The sequence below is a fragment of the Thunnus thynnus genome, chromosome 2, assembly GCF_963924715.1.
Source record: "Thunnus thynnus chromosome 2, fThuThy2.1, whole genome shotgun sequence".
Lineage (NCBI taxonomy): Eukaryota > Metazoa > Chordata > Actinopteri > Scombriformes > Scombridae > Thunnus > Thunnus thynnus.
Genome location: NC_089518.1, coordinates 10,794,694 through 10,815,696, shown reverse-complemented (window position 1 = coordinate 10,815,696; position 21,003 = coordinate 10,794,694). Strand labels below are relative to the sequence as shown.

Genomic DNA, 21,003 nt, shown 5'->3' with positions numbered 1-21,003 from the left:
AGTTGACGTTGTCATGTCCAGTACCCAATCATATGCCAGCACACAGAAGCTTTGTGGTACAGTACGGTAGTTAGCTGTCGTCCAGATCAACAAGCCAGTATTTTGGAAGCAGTTTGATAAAACACTCACAGTTGATGTCAGTCGCTATCTGCGTTTCCAGCCAGACGTATCACGCGTGAGATCAGCGATAAACCAGCACAAAACTAACCAGCCACACAGCCCCGAAACCGAAAAGGTTGGATGACATCGTCGGTTGAACTTTTAAGACAGCTAGCTCGTTTTTTTCTATTCATTTCACTCCAGACGAGCCTGTGACAACTGAACAGCCAACGTTCGTATTTTTTACTACATACAACTTTTATCGTTTTATTTGTCACGGACGCTAACATCGGCCAACTTGTTTTTTGTTTTTTTGCCAAACAATACTCAACTAATTTTTTCTATATGTCAGGCAGTCCTTCGTTTTCTTTTTGTCAACAAGCCGCTTTTTCTCGAAGAATTACCTGGAAAACTAACATTAGCGAACAGTTTGCTTTTTAAAGAGGGCAAAGCAACCTTAGCTGTTAGCCTCAACTAGCCAGCTAACGCCAATCCCTCACCTGAACCATTTTAACTGTCATTAAAGAAGAAGCCAGTTATTGTTGTTGTCCTTTTAACTTTTAAATAGCCCGTTTGACACATTGCAGGAGTAACTGTTCAGCGTTACCTCTCGCCTCTAAACTAACCAGTGACAGAGCGGCGAGCCACCTGAGTGTCAGAAGGAGAGCCAGTGGTCGGACACGTACAGCCACGGAGTCCCACATCGGATTGTTTTATTATCAGTGTTATTATCAGGGTTATTGTTGAAAATGGCGGCGATCGGAATGGTGCAGATGTTGATCGAAGCAGCCGAGTACCTTGATCGCAGGGAACGAGGTAAAGTATAATTGTATTGTTTGCAACGGTCTGTTTTTATTTGTGAAAAATCACAAAATCCCCCTCCCCCACTCATCAGGCTAATTTATAAACCTGTCATTTCAAAGCAATGTCGAATCCTGTTGTGTGTTTGTTTTACATCAAGTAACCGGGCTATGCATATAATTAAGCAACGTTGTGCGTTTTGCACAACAATACAGCAGGATGCATCGCCAACTAGAAATAGGTGCAAATCAATATTCAAACTTTTTTGGGGGGGGATATACTGCATTTGTGCAAACGCACATTTGCATTTGCATTTTTGATGATAAAAGAATGAATGCATATCCAGCAGATGCAGTTAGATGTGCAGGGAGACATTGTTTTCATGGAGGCCCCTCCTTTCCTGCTGTTGTGGTTTGCTAGTGGGGTTTATTCCAGTTCAAGATGACATCATTGTCCAGGCTGAGGGGAGAAAATACTGTGTAAAAATTCTGCATGAAATCCATTCATTGCATGCTGGCACTTCAGCCGAAGACATTCCCACTGAATTCCTGAGGGATCTAGATCAAATATGGCACGTTTTGCAGTCTTCCTATTCCTGGTTTGGCTTCTTTTCATTGTGGCTATATTTTGCATTGCCAGATATCTGGACACGTGACCACTATGTTGTTTATTTGCTTGCAGAAGCTGAACACGGCTATGCCTCCATGCCACCCTTCATCAGCAGCCGAGAGAGGGAAAGCTTGAAAAGGAAGAGCAAAAGCAAGAAAAACACAAGTAGCAGGTAAAGGCTACTCAGCTCTTTATGGCCAGAATTTTCTTTTTTTTTTTTTTTTTTTTTTTTTTTACTTCTGCCCATCATATCACCGTTTCAAAGGTGTTTCCACAGGGTCTGGGATTAACTAATTGTTCCCTAGTTTGGGGTTTGTTTTCAAGTCACAGTTATAATTTGCTGTTTGTCGTGGTGCTGTTCCATAAATGTAAACTCTGTATCTAAATACTGATTTAAATCTTCATAATTCTTAAAAATATCAAGATATTTCTTCCCAGCTGAGGGGAGCTGTTTGAAAGTCTGTAACACCAGTATTTTGTGGTTTTCTGACAGAGCTTACACTGGTGTGAAAATCCTTCCATGGTTACAAGCCTAAATATTTGTTTGAGAGGAAATATATCTCTCTAAAAAAAAAAGTCTGCCTTTAGAGGTACTCCACCCAACATCAGGGTCTGTAAAGCATCAAAAGCTTGACAGGTAATGTTTCAACAACATGGACACGCTGCAGCTTTGCATAGCACATTAAGATATTTGGAGGGTATAGAGTAACTTGCTGTGCAATTTAGACTGAAATTGTTAAGATAAAATCATTTGGCAATAATGTGTGACATATACCACTAATGTGCACAACATGGATGTAGTGGTTTTTCCTTTTTCATAGAATTTTTTTTTTATGAGGTCACAGTCACCATGTGAAAATGTTGGCACTTCGTTCCCAATGCCCTGTATGCCTGATGGCTAATTTGTGCCAAACACTACAGACATGGTCCTGAGTTGAGGAGCCATAGCTGTGTGTGTGTGTGTGTGTGTGTGTGTGTGTGTGTGAGTTTGTTGTCTAAGGTCATGTTTTGACTTCCTGTTGTGTTCTTTAAAGTGTGTGACTGACAGCAGCAAACATCCGTCTGGCTTAAGTCGAATGGCCACTCAGTAAGGCAAACTGGGTCAGCCAAGGTGACTGCAGAAGACATTTCATTGAAGAGTGAATATGTCCTGACAGCACCAGTCACCTCAGTGGAACACAACTGCACACACATAGTGTACATTCATAGTCCGTAATCCGAATTCCATGTATAAATCAAATGAGGAAGGTGTTGGATCCACACCTCACCGTTCAATGTGCACTCTGTGATTAGATTAGATATGCAGTTTTTAAAACAGGATATGTGTGCACTATAATACTTGTTTGTAGTGATTCACGTATAGTGAATTAGGGCCCATACAAGATGTAAACTGATAAAACAGCACCTAAATGTTGCTATTTATCAGACAATTGTGCTCCTCAGTACATTTATTGTTTTGCTGGAGAGGTTGATATAGTTGCATGATCGAACGCAGCACTGATGGAACCATATTCTATATGACCAAATAGATTTTGGCGAAGGTATGCAAAACATTATAGTTATCTACCAGTTTTTTTAGGTGCATTAACACATGGAAAACAATTCATTAATAATTAATAAAGACAAATAAATTATTGCAAAAAAAGGGTTCAGGCTTGGCTGAGGTGGAAAAGTTGGCATATCAATATAGAGAATAGATATTTTCGATAAACAGTGAGACTGGGGCACCTGCCTCATCAGTAGACACAACTCAGTATTACCTGTCTCCATTTCATTGGAAGGATTATAAAATAAAGAATAAAAAAGGCAACTGACAAAAACACTGAGGCAGTTAATTAATATGCATACCATAAATGCAGCTAATTGCATCATGTACCAGAGTGGCAGCCAGGTCATGTCCCATTCAGATTGACCTTAGACTTGGGTTGAACCAAGATAAGTGGCCCCAACCATGAGGGCACCATTTACCCTCCACCAGAATGAATGTCTTCTGTTCTCTGCAAATCTGACTTGTAGAAATGAGCATGCATCTGTGTGAAAGGGTAGTTGTTGCAGTGTCTGGCATTAGATCTGTGGATATTAAAGGGTAGATGTATCGAGCACCTGAGGTGAAGTGTATAAATAGGTTTATATGTAGGCCTCTTACCTCCTGTAACCTCAGGTATATCCAGCGTTAATCACCGTGGCTCTAAAGTTACTAGACTGCTATACACAGACGTTTGAGTACACCTTGTAGATACACCCTCCTGATACAATCTTCATCTCAGTGTCTTGAACCTTCAAAATACCTGCATTTCCTCTTTCGTATATTTGTTTATTTTCCCCATCCATTAGCTTCTGCCAGCTTCTGCCATAACAGTCGCTAATATTCCCAGAGACCACACACTGTAATATCAAGATAAACATTAAAACAATAAAAGCAACATCCAAATGCAGAAATGTAAAAATAGACAAAAGAAAGCTGCTGATCTTGATACAACACAACCAAATCAAAAACAACACACAACTATCGATAAATGGTTAAAATGACCACATATAATATAAATAAAATAAAAGCAAAGAGTGCACCAACCAAGCACAGTCAAAATGACAATTAATAATTACAGTGCAGATACATTTAAGTACACAACCATCAAGAAAGTCCATGAAAAGATGACATCAATATAAAAATGTGTACAAGTTTATATAAATTGTAAAATTATATTTGTTTCTTAAAATTGTTTAAATTCTCTAATACTGTTTGGTAACTTGTTCAGTTCCACAGAAGCCTGTATATAATTACGTTTTAAGAAGTTAATCTACGTTCTAAGGATAACCAATTGTTGTTTACCCACATTCCAAGTGGGATATTTACGTGTTTGAGCAGAGTGCTCCAACTGAGCTGAAAAAGATGGAGGAATACCTAAAATGATAGCGTTTCTTAATGAAAACAAGCAGACTGGAATGTAATCTGGCTTTAACTGAGAACCGTGACAGTCTGTTATGCATATCAATAACACCACTACCGTATGAAGCGCGAAGTAGCAGCTTTATTTCGAGCTAATTGTGATTGGTACTGATTTAATAAGAGAAATCAGAATTTATAATTACCTGCCTTCACCTCATTTACATCATCATTATACATTTACAGAATAAAGTGCTCTGGAAAAGGAACTTGATGTCACTCAAATATTCAGTTTAGTCTTGTTGGGCTTGTCAATGTTTTCACTGACAGCAACAAATTCGTAGTGTCTGAGATGGAAAGATTGGCCACTATGACCATTACCTTTATGCACTAACGGCTTCTGTTTGCTTCAAACTAAATATTAATGGGATCATCAACAGCATTGGACACCCCTTACCTTTACAGTTTCTTTAGATCAGAATTGGGGGGGGTGGGGGGGCTTCATCCAGCTATTTTTAAAACTTTCTGAAACAGGCAATCAGACAAGGTTCAAGCAACGACTGGTCATATGTGCAGAAGTGAGAATGTAAGAAGGATTTTAAACTTCTTGGTCAACCTCTCTTTCTTTTATTTGTCATACTTTCATGTAACGTCACTTTTCGCATGTACAAACAAGTGCAAAATTGAAGGTCTTTGAAGAAATACTGTCCTAAAGTGTGTGCACCGTGTCTAATATGGCAGGCTTTTAACCCCCCCCCCAACTCCCCCACTTTAAATGTGGTTGTTCAAAACGGGTATAAACACTTGTCTTCAGACACACTGAGAGGACAGAACACACAAACTGGTCGGTTTCCCAGCCTCAAGTTGCTAAATGGCCATTTAAAGGGGGCTGTTATTGCAGCGTTGCAGTGTTAGATCTGTGGGTTTTAAAGGGTGGACAATACAGTAGAGCCCATGAGGTCAGGTATGTGAATAGGCGTGTGGGCATATAAATAGGTTTATGTATAGACTGTTACACATGATAAGCGAGTGTATATCCAGCTGTATTATCTCCAGAAGTTACAAGACTGCTACACACATTTGAGTTTTCTATACCATCCTATACACACACTCCTGATACTGAATCACAGACCATTATACCCAATCAATAACTTTAGATACTAACTGTCAAAATCTAATTTAATAAGAGAAATCTGAATAATTACCCGCACTCACCTCATTAGTGTTTTTATTCAAGGGACATGACATCATTCAGATATTTTGTTCAGTCTTGGACGTTTGGCTTGACAACAGTGTCAATTCTTAGTGTCTGAACAACTTGGCTACTGCTGCCTAAGGCGGCAACTAACGATTATTTTCATTATCGATTCTCAGTTATCAGATTATTTTCTCGATTAATTGATTAATCGTCTTGTCTATAAATGTCAGAAAATAGTGAAAAATCTCAGATATAGTTTCCCACAGCCCAAGGTGTGTCTTCAAGTGTTTAGTTTTGTCCAAAACCCAAAGATATGCAGTTTACCATCATGTACTACAAAGAAAACCAATAAATCTTCACATTTGAGAAGCTGGAACCAGCTACTTTGGCAGTTTTGCTTAAAAAATGACAAAAAGATTAATTGATTAACAAAATAGTTGGTGATTAATTTTCTGTCATTGACTAACCGACTAATTGATGCAGCTCTACTACTGATATCCCATTCATACACTAAAGGACGCAGGACTGCAAGAATGCACCCTCTCACAGCTTGTTTTAACATTTTTAGATGGACCCTGCACAGTGAAGTGAACTAGTTTGGTACAGTCAAAGTGGACTACTAGCTGCTGCAGGTCGGTCTTTGTTTCTAGCCATGAAATCACTTGAAGGCTCATGCTGTCAGTCTGAAAAGCTTTTGGCTCACCACCATTTATATACTTGTCATTGTGAGTTGCTTTTACTGTTGTTTAACTCCAAGGTTATGTTAAGCTGCAGCAGCTCCCTCATCAGCTGTGAGCACTTTATCAGCTATTATTCATTACTATTTAAGGGCAGCACAGCCACACTTGTTATTAATAAGGTTTCTGCACAGCCTAGATGATGTATGGTATGATCATTAATAGGCAGATCAGCACTACAGACTGAATTTTCCACTCTGGGGAAGGGTTGAATTTTTATGGTGAAGATCATCCAGATCATTCATTGATCAGGCATGATCAGTTTTTTTGTTGCCATTAAGACTCTGTGAAATGTAGGGCAGAGCATGTATTTGAAGTCATTCTAACCAGGATGTACAAGCCCCTCCAGTTCCTGTTGTTTCTTCATGACATGGATGTGTGAGTAGTGGGGGAGGGGAGTGTATATGTGTGCATGTGTGTCAGTAGTAGTGACTCCCCCCTCCCCCCTCATCTCTCGCTCCCTTTCCCTCTTTGCGTTTTCTCTCTCCTCTCACCTCCTCCACCCCCCTGTGTCTTTCCTGCTCTGTTCCCACTGTTGGCAGGCAGCGGAGAGCTCCAGCTCCTCCATTACATAGATGGAGAGAGTCCTCCCCTACCCTACACATACACATACACACTGTGCAACTACAGTGCACTATGGAAATCATACAGTGAGCTGGCAAATGGAGTCCTCCCATGCTCACCGCCCTGTGTGGTTGTTCAGTCTAATGTGGCTGTCTAGGGAGAGGCTACAACCAGGTTTAAAGGCCAATTCATATTTTCTGCATCCGCCTGACTGCAAGGGTCCATGTTGGTCCGCATTGGTCCGCATGACGTAAATGTCATCGTCCGCCCATATCTGCGAGGCCCCTGGACGTCCATGTGCAGCCCAAAATTAGTGACAATTCTCAATTTTTCATCAGAAAAATGATTGTGAAATTATACTGTTTTGTATCTTCTTGGAACCCTCTGAAAAGGGAGATTAAATCTGAAAATTCAACATGGGTCTTATTTTGTAACTTTTGTCATCATCATCATACTTAGTTATTCCTAAGAATAACTAAGTTATTCCTAAGAATAACTAAGTAAGTGTCTAAGTTCTAAGTAAGAATATACCCACAAACCTGCTTACTTGGAAGAGAAATCCAAAGTCATAACATAATAATAACTTGTCAGTTGTACACAGCCATCACAGTTTACAGACCAACTCCCTGGTTCATCTTTGACCTACTGTACTTGTGTGTGCACACTGTTGTCCTGTGCGATAAGGAACCATTATTGACATTTCAAGTGTATTCACTTTTGGTTTTATCTCCAAATAAAGTGCCACATGCTGCGTTTTCTTACTTTGAGATAACAGCCTTATTTTGCTGTTTACTAATTGTTTAAGTTACTGCTGATGCAAATCAAACATTTCCTGTTGCTGCTGCTTCACTTTTAACGAGTACTTTAAAAGCACTAAAGCACTCCTATAACATTGTCGGACTCATGATGGACAGTTACAAAAGGATCAAAACTGATGCAGTTTTGATCGTGCTTTTTATTCCACGCATTCATCTTTCTTGTTAAAACCTGGCGCCTACATTCCCTACAATGCAAGTCAACCACAGACAGCTCGGTGGGAGATTCAAGTTTGTTATGCTGGTAGTGGCTAATGTAGCCTCTAGCCATTTGCCTCAGACAGAGATAAGGAGAGTGGGCTACAGAGGTCTGGTAACCTCACTTCTTTCCAACTCCATACCCTCGACTTGGTGGAGTTTCGTTAGCAGTGCTTTTGTTGAAATGTGTCTTAACAACAAGATCCGGACATACTTGGCACCATTTGGTCAGTGGATCAGTTTTAAGTATTGTATGGAAGAAGCGTCCGGTAGTGGAGTGGTTAAGATGCATACCATATAATGTTCAATTCTGGCCGGGGACCTGTGTTGCATGACGGCCAAAACTACCAAAATAGGACCCAAGTTGTAATTAACCAGAATTTTCATTATACCTTTTCCTTCACGCCATCCAGTCATCTCACCTACAGTACATACCAGCCTTTGTTTACAGAACAGAATGGTGGGAAATCACCAGCAGCCAGGTAAAACACTGGTGGATAATCAGCACGCCTCTTGTATTAAATAAAAAGTAATGAAAGCGGCAGCAGGATCTTGACATTCAGCAGTCACCTTGCTCAGCAGATGAGAAAGATATTTCTCTCTCTGCAGGGGATTAGATAGAGCTTCAGAATGTAGAAATAACGTAATATTCTAGTGGTATGGTGAGTTATTGTCATATATTGTTATCCAGTGTAATGAGCCAATATGATGTAGCCTGTCTGGTTGTCGTGGTTATTGGTAGACCTGGAATCCAATGTAAACCATGCTCACAATGGAAATTCTCGTCATCACTCAGTACAACTTAATATCAGCTGTATCTTGTCGCGTCATGGGTGCATTGGTAGAGAGGCATAGGGTGTTTGGACCAGGACAGGAGGTGAGAGGGGTCTGAGCCTGAAATCCAGTCTGAATAAGTGGGATCATTCCCCTACCAGCACTGTTATGTCACCAGTGGCTGTCTGCCCTGCACAGGAATGCACACTGGCTGGAGGGGGCCAAGTGAGATAGAGAGCACCTAAAGACGATACCCCTGGTGCCTCACACACACACACGCACACACGTACATTGCTGTGGCACTACGCCACGCAACGGAAAATAGGTTCCACTACAAGACCCTTCACTTCATCTCATGTGGTAGGAGTACAAATCCTTGCAACTGACTGGGTAGTCTGGTTGTCAAATGTGGCAACAACATGAAGGTGAATCACTGAGTATGTGTGTGTGTGTATGTTAGCGTGTGAGCCCCTGAATATCATGGCATGATGACAGCGTCGGGCCAAGCAGAGCTGAAGGTGCAGAGGCTATTTTGGAACCCGGGGTGGGGGGATCAGGAGGCCAGGTGGAGGTAGAGAAGAGTTCAGGAATGCAGAGGGGATCTTCTTCTCTGCCTCCTGTCACTCTGACACCACACCACACACTCAGCCTTTTTTTTTTTTTTTTTTTACACAGACCAGACTCGCACATTCCCTCCAAAACTACACTTGACCCAGTTCCTACATCCTCTCTGTCTGTGTGTTTCCGGGTGATGCTGCTTTAACACTGCAATGCAGGATTCATGCTGCCCAGTAGCACACCTCCATCACTCAATTTACCTTCACCCCATCCCCACCCCCACCCCGCTCAGTGCTACATGCACAGTGGATAATAAGGCAATATGAGGGGGCATAGTCCTGTCTACTCCTGCTCCTGCCTACTGTTTCTGGTTACTGTTACTATGTTTACCCTTGGCCTCTGCATCACGTATCTGTGTGCGAGTGTGGTCCTTAAAAAGCACAGTATTCCTCCATAGAAGAAGCCCCGGGCATCAGAATACCCAGCCTTTTCTTCATTTTCCTAGAATCTCATTTTGTCAGCTGTTCTGACTGCTCATAAACACCCACACACAGCCTTCTCTCTCGTTCTCACTCCCCTGCAGTAAGGCCTTGGACTGCAGTGATGACACACAGTGAAGGGAAACCTTCCCCTGTTCAATCAGTGGCTCTGTTATTACTGTATGTGTAGTCGCTCATATGTTTTCTTTTATCTCCACAGGTCTACGCACAATGAAATGGAAAAGAACAGGTATGTAAAAAAATCTCGGTGTGTGTGTGTTTGGGCATATTTGTGCGTTAGTGCTGTTCCTCAATCCCTAAGAATACCAGCTCACACCACCCAGTCCCTCCCCCACCATCACCATGGAAGTGTGCGTAAATTATGGGTTGTCGATGCAAAATCTTTTCTATCCATTTTGCACAACAAGCGGAAGCAGTTGTGGATAAAAGCACAATTGATGCTGGATGATGCACACTGAAGTCCATAAAGACGGTGACATTAATTGGATGTAAATAATACATTTAATGTGTTGAAAGGCAGCTTTATTTTTACATGCATGCAGTCTTAGAGATGGCAGCTTATGGTTAAGGTCTTAATCAGACTGATAGGCTGGTTTATGGACCTTTCAACTTCTTGTCAGACTCCCCTGAACCCATTAATAAACAGAAGGTCTTCCTATTTGTGTCCTAATGCTAGGCAAACCTAGAAAAGACTAGTGAACTTATGTCACCAGGTTACTCAGTTTTCCACAGTAATCCTATTTCTTGATCCCCTCCAGACATGTATTAAGACATGTAAAATACTCTGCTTGGAACAATAATGTGTGTTTGATATGGTTTTTCCACAAAAAAGTATAATTGCCATGTTAAAATCCTTAAAATGGCATCTACTCCTTCTCCCTCATTAAAATTCAAGAATATGCAAATATGTTTCATTTCAGAAGTTGAAGTATGTCTCCTACTTCACTGTTAAGTCCATTCTCAGTATATGTGCAGTAGAGGCTTCAGGTTTCTACATCACACTTGTGTTGTTGAATATCGGACCAGGATTGGCACCAAACTAGTTGTGATGTCACAAATCATGATCGCAGGCCCGCCGCTTTAAATCAGATTTTCAATGAGCTCAGAGAATTTCTCCACTTTCAGCAGATGAATGTGAAAACAAACTCTGCACATACAGTACCAGTCAAAAGTTTGGACACACCTTCCTATTCCCTTGAATGAGAAAATGTGTCCAAACCTTTGACTGGTACTGTACATCATTGTACATCATTCTGCACAATGAAGCTCAAACATCCAACTGTAGGGAAAAGAAGAAAAACATATTTTTGAGTGGAAGGGGACTTTAAACATCATATTGAAATTTCATGAGAAACCTGGTTTCCATAATCAGGGTTTTCTAACAAGCTTTTCTTCAGTTCATGTATGATTAAATGAACACATTGTTTTTATGCATGTGCACTTGTCAGATTATGTACTTTGGCCTTGTGCAGCTTTTGATAGGCCCTAGCCCTTTTTAGGTCAAAGGTGAGGGTTTTTCTGGGGGCCCCACTCACAGTTGAGTGTTATTATTTTGTCCATGTATAAACAATGAACTAAAAATGTAGTGATTGAGGAATCAGTAATGGAAATAAGCTTTAGTTGCAATAAGCCAGTTATAAGTCCAATGTGCCTTTGCAGAGTAGGAGAACCAACAGCGACTGGATAAGATGTTAACATGCGTCAGCATCCCAGATAATATCAGAGCTACCCAGGAACCTTATCAAGGTGTTTGCAGTTGAGTTAAGAGCCTATGCAGGAATATGATCTTTAATTGAGCCATATCATGAACAAAATACTCTTTTTGAAGTGTAACCTCACCGGACTAGCACAGAGCCTGCCTGAATGTTAATGATATAATTCAGCTTTTGGTTTGGTGTTAAAATAGGTTTGTGCTAACAGAAACTCCCTCTGACATTGATAAAACAAAAGAGGTATCATGTTTGTATCAGGTGACTCAATATGCCCTTTGGCACCTGGGAGCAGCTGATCTGGTTTCGAAAACTTAAACCGGGCTGTCTCAACAACATTTATAGCGCTGAATGTATGTTCTATTTTTGTCTGTGTGGATTCTTCAGTCCATTATTACTTTTTTCTATTGACTTGAGATGATTGTGTGAACCAGACATGTAATAAAAAAGACCGTAAGGGTTATCTGGAAGCTAGCCGAGGAGTTAGTATTATCAAAAAACTAAATAGTTTCAGTGATGTAAGCCAGCATAGATGAATAGTGATACTCAATGTGCATTTGAAGAGATAAATACCATTTTAATGTAGTTTTAAACTATCTGTGCTTTGGAAAGCATGCACAACACAAAACACTGAAGAAACTGACTTTGCACGACTATTTTATGATTAATACTTGTACTATAATCCTTTTTGGCTGAGATAGTTTTTGATACCAGGCTGTTTATTGGTTGTAATGAACACAAACAAAAAAATTCCACTATTTTGGGTCAGAATATGAGTCTGTCTTTCTTCCTTCTTGAGTCCCCGTCCCTCTCAGTGCCTCCACCATGCCTGTGCTAGTTGATCCAATCCAGCAGCTCAATGGACAACCTGAATAATATATGTCACCGTGGTCTGTGCCTGGGATTTAGCCCTCTGCATGTCTGTGTGCAGGAGCGCGTGCACTTCATGCCAAATGAAGTAACACACAAGCAGTAAGTCAAAATTATGACCGTAGCGCCGTTGTGTTACACTTGAGAACATTCGTAGCCTTTAGCCAGTGTCTCACAGCAGTAGCTTGATGATAGAAAGCCATCACAGGCAGATAGTCTATTACTCATGCCGACCCACTGCTAGCAAGCCAGAGCAGAGGAACGCAGCAAGATCCCCCCCCCCCCCCCCCCCCCCTCCAGCTATATTGGCTCAGTGAAATCTCACACACACATTCAAAGGACTATTTTATAAAACTCCCCTCCCCTCTGACTGAAACACGGGACCACGAGCATGCGTGCGTGTGTGCATGTTTACGTCCACATAACATGACTCCAGCCACAACCACACCTTCCACACAAGTTCCTTCCAGGCATGGGCAGTTACTGTGGGGGGTCAAAGGGCGAGAGCACGGTGATTTATTTACTGCTGCTGGTCAGAGAACCCTGCTGACATAGTTGTAGTTTTTAGTGGGTGAGGGGCTGCCATAGGAGAAACCGTTTTGGGCTGCAAGGAACGACACAGTTGCAAGCGTTTTATGCAACAAATTCGACTAGCACATTAAACCTCATTTCAGAAAAAAACGTGTCAACTCAGACTAGTCGCGTGCCTTCAAAATCCACGCACATCAGAAAAGGACACAAGAGAATTTAGGGCATATAAATGTATGTTCTGGCCTTGGGCTGATAGCACACAAGCCTGCAGCTCCACATATATACTCACCTATTGACACACTGCACTGAAGCCACACTGAACCAGAATAACTTGTTGCTGAAATAGCGCTGTGTGTTGCTGCCACGCCCGTAGTGTTTTCTCTCGCTCAGATACCATGTGACTTGCGCTGTTTCACAAGCCTGCTGCTCATCAGCGTTGTTTAACAAACATTAGCTAGCCCTGCTGATCCCTTATTATGTCAGAACAACACAGACGAGGACATTTCCATGTTATGTAATGGCAGTGTGCATGCCCTTTGGACTGAGTCAGCTGAGACAGGCACTCGGTTTCAGCAATCCTGATTTGTATGTGCGTGTGGGCTTCACTTGAGTGTGTGTGTGTGTGTGTGTTTTTTCAAAAGGGCAAGGGGTGAGAATATATTTGTGTGTAACCGCAGTCAAATCCCTCTTCATGTGTCCAATTTGAATAAACTCTGTTCCGGCAGTGACGCTCACATCAGGCTCACCGGCAGCAGACAGTAAACCAACAGCTCATCCAGCCCTCATCTGTCCGAAAAAAAAGAAAAAAAAAAAATGTTCACATTCAACTCTCAGGAAGCGTCTGACGTACACACTCCCACTCACTCAGGCTCACACAGGCGTACAGACACGTACACACTCCACTGAGGCTGGAGCCGGAGGTGTGCGTTGTGTAACAGCTGGGTCAAGTGGTCATAAACACCCACCAGACCTCAGCAACTACCAAGGCTGCCAGCTTAGAGCAGCTGAGAGCAATGCAGGAGGAAACGAAAGATGTAAATATTAACTGTGAGGGAGTAAAGATGTTATAGGACAGATGACATTAATAATGAGTTCAGATCTGAGCATATGTCTCAGATGATCTTGTGTAATTCACAGGGTATCTGCAGATCTTGAAAAAAAGCATTGGATTTCAGTCACTGAGATTCAGTCAGCACCATCAGACCTGCAGACCTGCAACACTGTCACTACTGTTAGCAAAAGAAGCTCATGCACTCATAATGGGCAAATGTCAATTTTAGCAAAAATATATATTATTTTTACGTACATGTATTAATTCTGTTACTAGAAATTATTGTTATATACAGCTGGATTTTGGCCTCCATCACTTACATTGAAAGTACATTTGAAGGGGATATTTTAATAGTCAGTATGAACAGGAGAAATGATTACAGTGAGGAAAACCTCTTTCACTGTTCATATGGGCAGCTGACTGTTTTAAGACAGACTTGAAAAATTGTGAACCATCCTTTAATAAATAACTGTAGGTCTTTTTTCCCTTCTGGTTTTCTGTCATTCTTTGAGCTGTATGACCATGAAACCGATATTTAATTGTATTCTATGTGATATTTAAAAATATCTTTTAAAAATCATTTGATGAACTGTGCAGAATGGAAGGATTTGTACACTGTTGCTCATCGAAATATCCTATGTAGCAACTTCAAGTAACAATGTTACAATGTAGACTTCCTGGGTGGAAATACACATGAGAGGGGTCTCATCATTTCACATAGAATCTTACATGGCTGAACCTTTATCTTACTACCTCTTAACTCTAGCATTTGGATACAGAAGCAGAGGAGGACGTATACACTATATCATAGAGAAAATACAAATGCCTCATTGACCTCATTGGGCAGCTGTGGCTCAGGAGGCAGAGCGAGTCATCCACTAATCGGAAGATCGGTGGTTTGAACCCCGGCCCCTCCAGTCCTCATGTCGAAGTGTCCCTGGACAAGATACTGAACCCCAAATTGCTCCTGAAGGCTGTACCATCGGTGTGTGAGTTCATGTGAATGAGCAGTAGAACTCCTGATGAGCAGGTTGGCACTGTGCATGGCAGCCTCTGCCATCAGTGTATGATTGTGTGTGTGAATGGGTGAATGTTGGCATGTAGTGTAAAAGCACTTTGAGTGGCCAGAAGACTAGAAAGACGCAGTATAAATGCAGTCTATTTACCATTTACTTTAAAAGGGTCTTAAATCACTCTCACTGTTTCATTTTTGGGTGATATTTATGTTTTCTGTATCTATTTGAGGTTTTACTCAAGGTCGACTTACTATTTATTCCCCTGAGCTTTCTACAGTATCTCATGGTCCTCATTATTAGTTGGAGTTGTCATGGGGATGGCTGAGATTTCATCAAGTAACCAAAGTTCTACACTGCGGTCACACCATGACAACTGAGCCATCTCCATGGCAACACCATCCACCATGAGTTGCGGTTGAACGGTGAAAAAGCTATTAAGTGGACTTTGAGTTAAGATTTATTTTTTTCCGAGGTCAAGAAAGTACTTTGATGCTAAACAAGTGACAATCTTGTTTTTGTGTGTGTGTGTCTTTGAGGATGAGGCTGATCATGTCTGACAGTTTCTTGCTCTCTGTTTCTTCTCGTTCTCTTCAGACGGGCGCATCTACGGCTGTGTTTAGAGCGCTTGAAATCCCTCGTTCCTTTGGGACCAGATGCTAACAGGCACACCACCCTCAGCCTGCTGATGAAGGCCAAAGATCACATCAAGGTGTGTGTGTGTGTTTGGTATTCACCTTATCAGTGCGAATAGAGCAATTTGTTGACCGTTGACTGTGGTGGGTGAGTGCGTTTAGTATTGTGTGACTTAAATGTCTTTGTTGTCTCTTTTAACAAGTTTGTGTTGCTTTCTCTCTTTCAGTGATCACACATCTTCAACATCCAGTGACACTGCTGCATTCATGTGTTTTTTTTTTTTCTTTCTTTCTTTTCCAACCCTGCAGAGGTTGGAGGAGAGCGATAGGAGAGCTCAGCACACCTTAGAGCAGCTACAGCGGGAACAGAGACACCTGAGGAGGCGTCTGGAGCAGCTGGGTGTGGAGAGGACCCGCATGGACAGCACCGGCTCCACCGTGTCCTCGGACAAGTCCGACTCTGACCAAGGTGAGCCCACACACATCCTCACTTTTTTCATAATTTAGCAAATGAAATAGGCAGAGGCAACAATTAACATCTCTCTGTGGTCATTTGTGTCTTCTCAGTGGACTGGAAGTTTTTGAAATATTTTTATTCAGAGATTGGAGGTGATATCATCATCTGGTGAGAGACTCAAAGAACCCCAGACCCATTTATCATGCGGTTAACAGCTGTCTTCTTTTAAAGACAACCTTCCTTTATTGTTTTTCAGGAAATTCAAAATGGGAAGGATTTATGATACTGCTCAGTCCAGGAGGCAGATTTATAGCCAAAAGTTATCTGGATAGGTGCTATAAAATCATCTTTTGAATTTGCCTCGTCAAAGATAAGAGTTTTTATTGAACTATCGAAACTCTTATTTATGTGTCACTTGCGCGCCTAGATGGACTGCAGCCATTATTGATGTTATTATTAAACATGTGCGCCTCCTGTGATGATGTGTCTAAATGCAGTGAAAAAGGTGTTTCCCATATGCTTAAGAATTTTGATGCCGCATCTATCTCTAAAAAGGGGTCAATGGGGAGGTTTTTGATTTATTGTGCTTCCCTCTACATCACTGCTTAGGCATGCATGTACTTACAATGTTGTGAACCTGACTAAGCACCCAAAGGTGTGGAGAAGCTTTACAAAAGACAGTAGTGACAAAACAAAATGTATTTACTGCACAAAAACAACTTCATGAAAGGAAGGATTAGTTTTGTTGATTAGAAAGCTCCAGGATCAGCTCCGACACAGTTATAGTAAAGCAGGGCTCTCATCTCTCATTTTAATTGCTCCATTGTTTTTTCTCTGGTGCCAACAGAGGACCTGGACGTGGACGTGGAGGGGACGGACTACCTGCTGGGTGACCTGGAGTGGAGCACCAGCAGTGTGAGCGACTCAGGGGACGAGCGGGGCAGCCTGCGCAGCAGCTGTAGCGACGAGGGCTACTCCAGCGCCAGCCTGCTGCGCCTGCAGGACACTCAGGAGATGGCCAAGAAGCTGGGCTGCAGCCTATAAACAGCACTGGTCACTGACCCAGCTCCTGCCTCCTCCCCTCATCCAATCCCATCCCAAGATTGTGTCACCATGCCCTGGTCCTGCTAAGACCTCTCCCCCACCACCCCTCTTTCCTCACCCTCCTCCCTACCAGGACTGACCAAGTCTGAGGCCCCTCCTCCTGCCGGGCCTCTGCGGACTTCCTGTTCCCACGTTGACTTCCATTCAGACTGCAGCACCTCTGAGACACCCATCCGCATCCAGCCCATCATCAGCGGTCAGTCTTTAGGGGGTCGCCCGCTCTGCTCCGCACCAATCAATCGAGTGGGATTTGAAAGACACTCCACCCCTACCTGCCCCTCCGTCCCGTCCGTCAGAAACACAACTTTCAGCCACAGAATGTTACCACACAATATCCCACTGCCTCTTTTTCTATGCCTCAAGAGCCATGGGAAGCACTTATGAGATTTCACCCTTACTTCACAACACACACTCGCATTCATGCTCACACATACACACACACCCCTCCATTGCTCCTAGCTGTCCAGTGAGACAGAATCATCCCAAAGTGTGACACAGATGTGGGGCTTGTCTTTCCTCTGCCCCGCTCACCAGTCAACCATCTGTGCATGGTATTTTGCACTTAAAATTGCTTTTGTAAACAAAACTGTGTCATCTTTTTCAAACACTGTCTCTTAAAAACTTAAAGCCCCCCCCCCCCCCCACTACAGCTGTTGCAGCAATGTCACCAGATGATGTCATCTAGTGAGTGTTTGAAAAACATGTCAGTGGCCTGCCTGTGCTGTGCAGTTCAGCAGAGTTTGTGGACACTAAATAGACTGTGTGTGGTGTTAAACTGTCGGGGGGCCGACAGCAATACGTCCCTAAGTACCTAGGCTTTGGTGGGCAGGCTCTCAAACTACCCTGTAATTTTATGTCTACACTTGACATTTAGAGGAAAAAGTAACAAAAACAAAACAAAAGAAAAAAAAACTCATGCAGCATGAGATTGTGAAGGGGCCGGGGGATAGGGGAGGGTTATGGGTGGGGTTCGATGTTTTCTGCCTCTCTCTGATGACGGTGGCGTTTTTACAGCATCCTTTTAGTATCATATGTGTGTGTGTGTGTGTGTCACGTCAGGGGTCACTAGCAGGTTTGGAAACTTCTAACACCAGCCACCAGGCCGAATGCTGGTATATTTTGGCAGGTGCTGGTTCATTTTTGTACACTACTTCACTGCCCCGTTCACCAGGTTATTATCTGGAAGGGAAGAGCCTATCTACTGAGAGCAGTCGAGAGACTGGAGCACATTCCACTATGTAGAGAGGACAGGCAGGTGAGACTGAGAGCATGATTATTTTTTGTGAGTGGATGTTCCTGCCAATTATTTATGAAGGGAGAGCTCAGCTGGAGACGAGTCAAGTCACCCTGAAACAGAACGACTGGCTTTGACTTTTCAGTGAGAACACACCGAATCTTTCTGTGTGTTCACACCTGAGAGGCACCAAAGTGTTAAAACCACAGATTTTCTCTCCTTTGCCTTGCCTTCATAGCTATTTATTGTTTCTGCAAAGATGTACTCCTTTTAATGTAAATAGTCTACAGAAAGATCTCTATGTCTATCAAAAATGTATTTATTAGATATACTAAATATATAGATGAATATAAAAATATATTTAATTAGTCATAGCCTTTGTTCTTCTTGTGAGGTTTATTGAGAGTTTACTATGTGTAGTTTGTTTGCACAGCCTAGTCAATCCATAGAATATTTAGAAATGTCTCTTGTGCCTCGAGGCTTTGTGTCTGTTCAGAATTCGGCACGGTGCTCCTAGAAAATGAATTGTTTACTTTGTGGTTGATGATAATTTTTAGCTGTTTTCAAAGCCATCTTGCTCCTTTTAAGAGGGGCGAATAATAGGACAAAAAAAAAAAAAACAGAATAAATTATAAAAACCGTGAATTAAAAAGTATAAAAGTGAGAGAAGCTGGTGGCCAGGTTGAGGGTTGGTGGTTTCTCTGGCTCTGTTTCGTATCTCCACGCCCAGGACCCTCAAACAAAATGGCTTCCACCGTCCAGCGAGATTATAGCTGATTGTTTGGTGGGGAAACCACGTCAGGGAGAGAGGATTGCAGCTTATTTTGAATGTAGATGTCCTCCATCCTGCAGCATAGCAGCACAGTGCCAAAGGAACCTCCCGCTCCTGTGTCCGCCACTTGCGAATCTCTTAAGCATGAAGATGGTACACCAAAAAATTAAAAAAAAAAAAAAAAAAAACGAAATCAGAAAAATAGATGTAAGTCTTTGAGTGTGGAATGCTGCTTTTTTTTGTCAAATTGAAACCTTTTCAAACGGAGAGGAACTGTGTAGCCATGCTATAAGGGGGACTTAAAGGGGAAATGTATTGAAATGTAGGTGTGAGTGGGCAGGTGTGTTCACTGAAATGCCATCTGTCGACACGTACGTGTGTGTGTGTGTGTGTGAGAGAGAGAGAGAGAGAGTGTGTGTGTGTGTGTGTTTCGTCACTGTCTTCAGAGAGAAATTTTTTTGGGGGTGGTAGAGGGTGGGTGGTTTAAAAAAACAAACAAACTGTAAGGCGATGTTTCTGTTCTGGTTTTCTGTTCATTTGTTTACTAGTAAAATGCAAAAAAAAGTCCACTTGACAAAGACTTCATGTATTAACCGAAGCATTAATGTCTGTCTGCGGGAGTCTCTTGTCTCCTCCTTTTTCCTCCATCCATGGCCTGTTGTCTGTCTTCCGCCAATCTGCATGCGTGCGTGTGTTTTAAGCGTGACTCCTTCCTCCACATGCTGCGTTGGCATCCGTGGTGCAGGTGAGGCGGGAGTGTAAAGTGGGGGGGGAGGGGAGGGGGGAACAGTGTGTGTGTCAATAATCACATGCAACTATTGCTCCCCTCCACCCCCCCCTCCCTCTCTCTCTCTCTCTCTCTCTCTACAAAGACCCTGGTGCTTTCATCATCTGCCTTAAGAAGCAGGTGTGGAATCTCTCAAAGAACAAGACTACAGTCAGACCAGTTGTTTAAGCTACAGGTTTCAGCATCAGGGGATCTCATGTTCATGTGTATATTTGGTTTTTTGCACATTTTGTCCCTACATACGAAGTGGCTAACATTGCCTTAAAAACAGACACAAATGTAAGACCTAACAGACGTAAATGATATGTACGAGTGTGCGTGTGTGTGTGTGTGTGTGTGATGTATCGACATGTATCACAAAGGTCATTCCTTTTCATTGTGACGGTCTCAGGCGTGGTGCTTTCATGCATTACACAGTACACGCACACACAAACACAGCAACACAGACACACCGCGTCATAGCTCCATGAACATCGTCGTCGCCTGCTGCCTTTCTCCTCAGAAAGGTCACGTGTCTGTTTGTTGAGTAATAACTTTAAAAGGTGAACGTTTTGTGCACTTACTTTTTAAGAATTGGAGAATTTGGACACTGTCTTCTAAAGAAATCACTTCAAATGTGGGAAACCCTTTGGAAATTGTGGGGCAGCAATTTATATTTGCCAGTGATATTAAAGGAATAAAACATTTGAAACCCTTGTTTACCTACCTAGCACCTTGTCATTGTCTTTATTTATGGTTCAAGACACAAAGAACAAGTGAAGGCTTTTACCAAGAAAACCCAGCCCACTTGTTCCTCATACAGTGAATATTCTTCATGTGGAGGTTGAATAGGCAGCAATGAGGAGGTTTTAGCACAACTGATGAAAGAAAGCCTCTGTGGGGCCTGATCCTCGCCAAGTCATTTAGTGTGGTTCAGAGTAATCTGCTGGCCAAATCCCAGGTTTGTATGATCACAGCCATCTGACTGCTGCTCTATAACCAACACACACAAAGCCAGAGAAGGAGAGGGAAGAGGGGGATGGGCATCTTGAAAAGCATCCTGCGTCCCTTCTGGAGCTGTTTGACTGCTGAGGGGGGAGGGAGCCATAGAAAAAGATTTCTCC

At 42.3% G+C, this 21,003-nt stretch overlaps 1 protein-coding gene across 1 annotated transcript; it reads left to right on the top strand.

Moving 5' to 3' along the window:
* Positions 1-51: 51 nt before the first annotated feature.
* Positions 52-19,315, top strand: mxd1 (MAX dimerization protein 1). The gene is made up of 7 exons (XM_067602779.1): positions 52-235; positions 729-915; positions 1,582-1,681; positions 9,937-9,966; positions 15,509-15,623; positions 15,856-16,015; positions 16,851-19,315. The coding sequence occupies exons 2-7, from the start codon at positions 849-851 to the stop codon at positions 17,045-17,047; spliced, it is 669 nt and encodes a 222-aa protein (XP_067458880.1). The 5' UTR covers positions 52-235; positions 729-848; the 3' UTR covers positions 17,048-19,315.
* The last annotated feature ends 1,688 nt before the right edge of the window (positions 19,316-21,003 follow it).

Bases quoted from the DNA above. Each gene is read 5' to 3' on its own strand.
- mxd1 (XM_067602779.1), top strand. From the start codon at position 849: ATGGCGGCGATCGGAATGGTGCAGATGTTGATCGAAGCAGCCGAGTAC. The intron at 1,682-9,936 runs GTAAAGGCTACT...TTATCTCCACAG, and splicing joins AAGAAAAACACAAGTAGCAG to GTCTACGCACAATGAAATGG. The intron at 15,624-15,855 runs GTGTGTGTGTGT...CCAACCCTGCAG, and splicing joins AGGCCAAAGATCACATCAAG to AGGTTGGAGGAGAGCGATAG.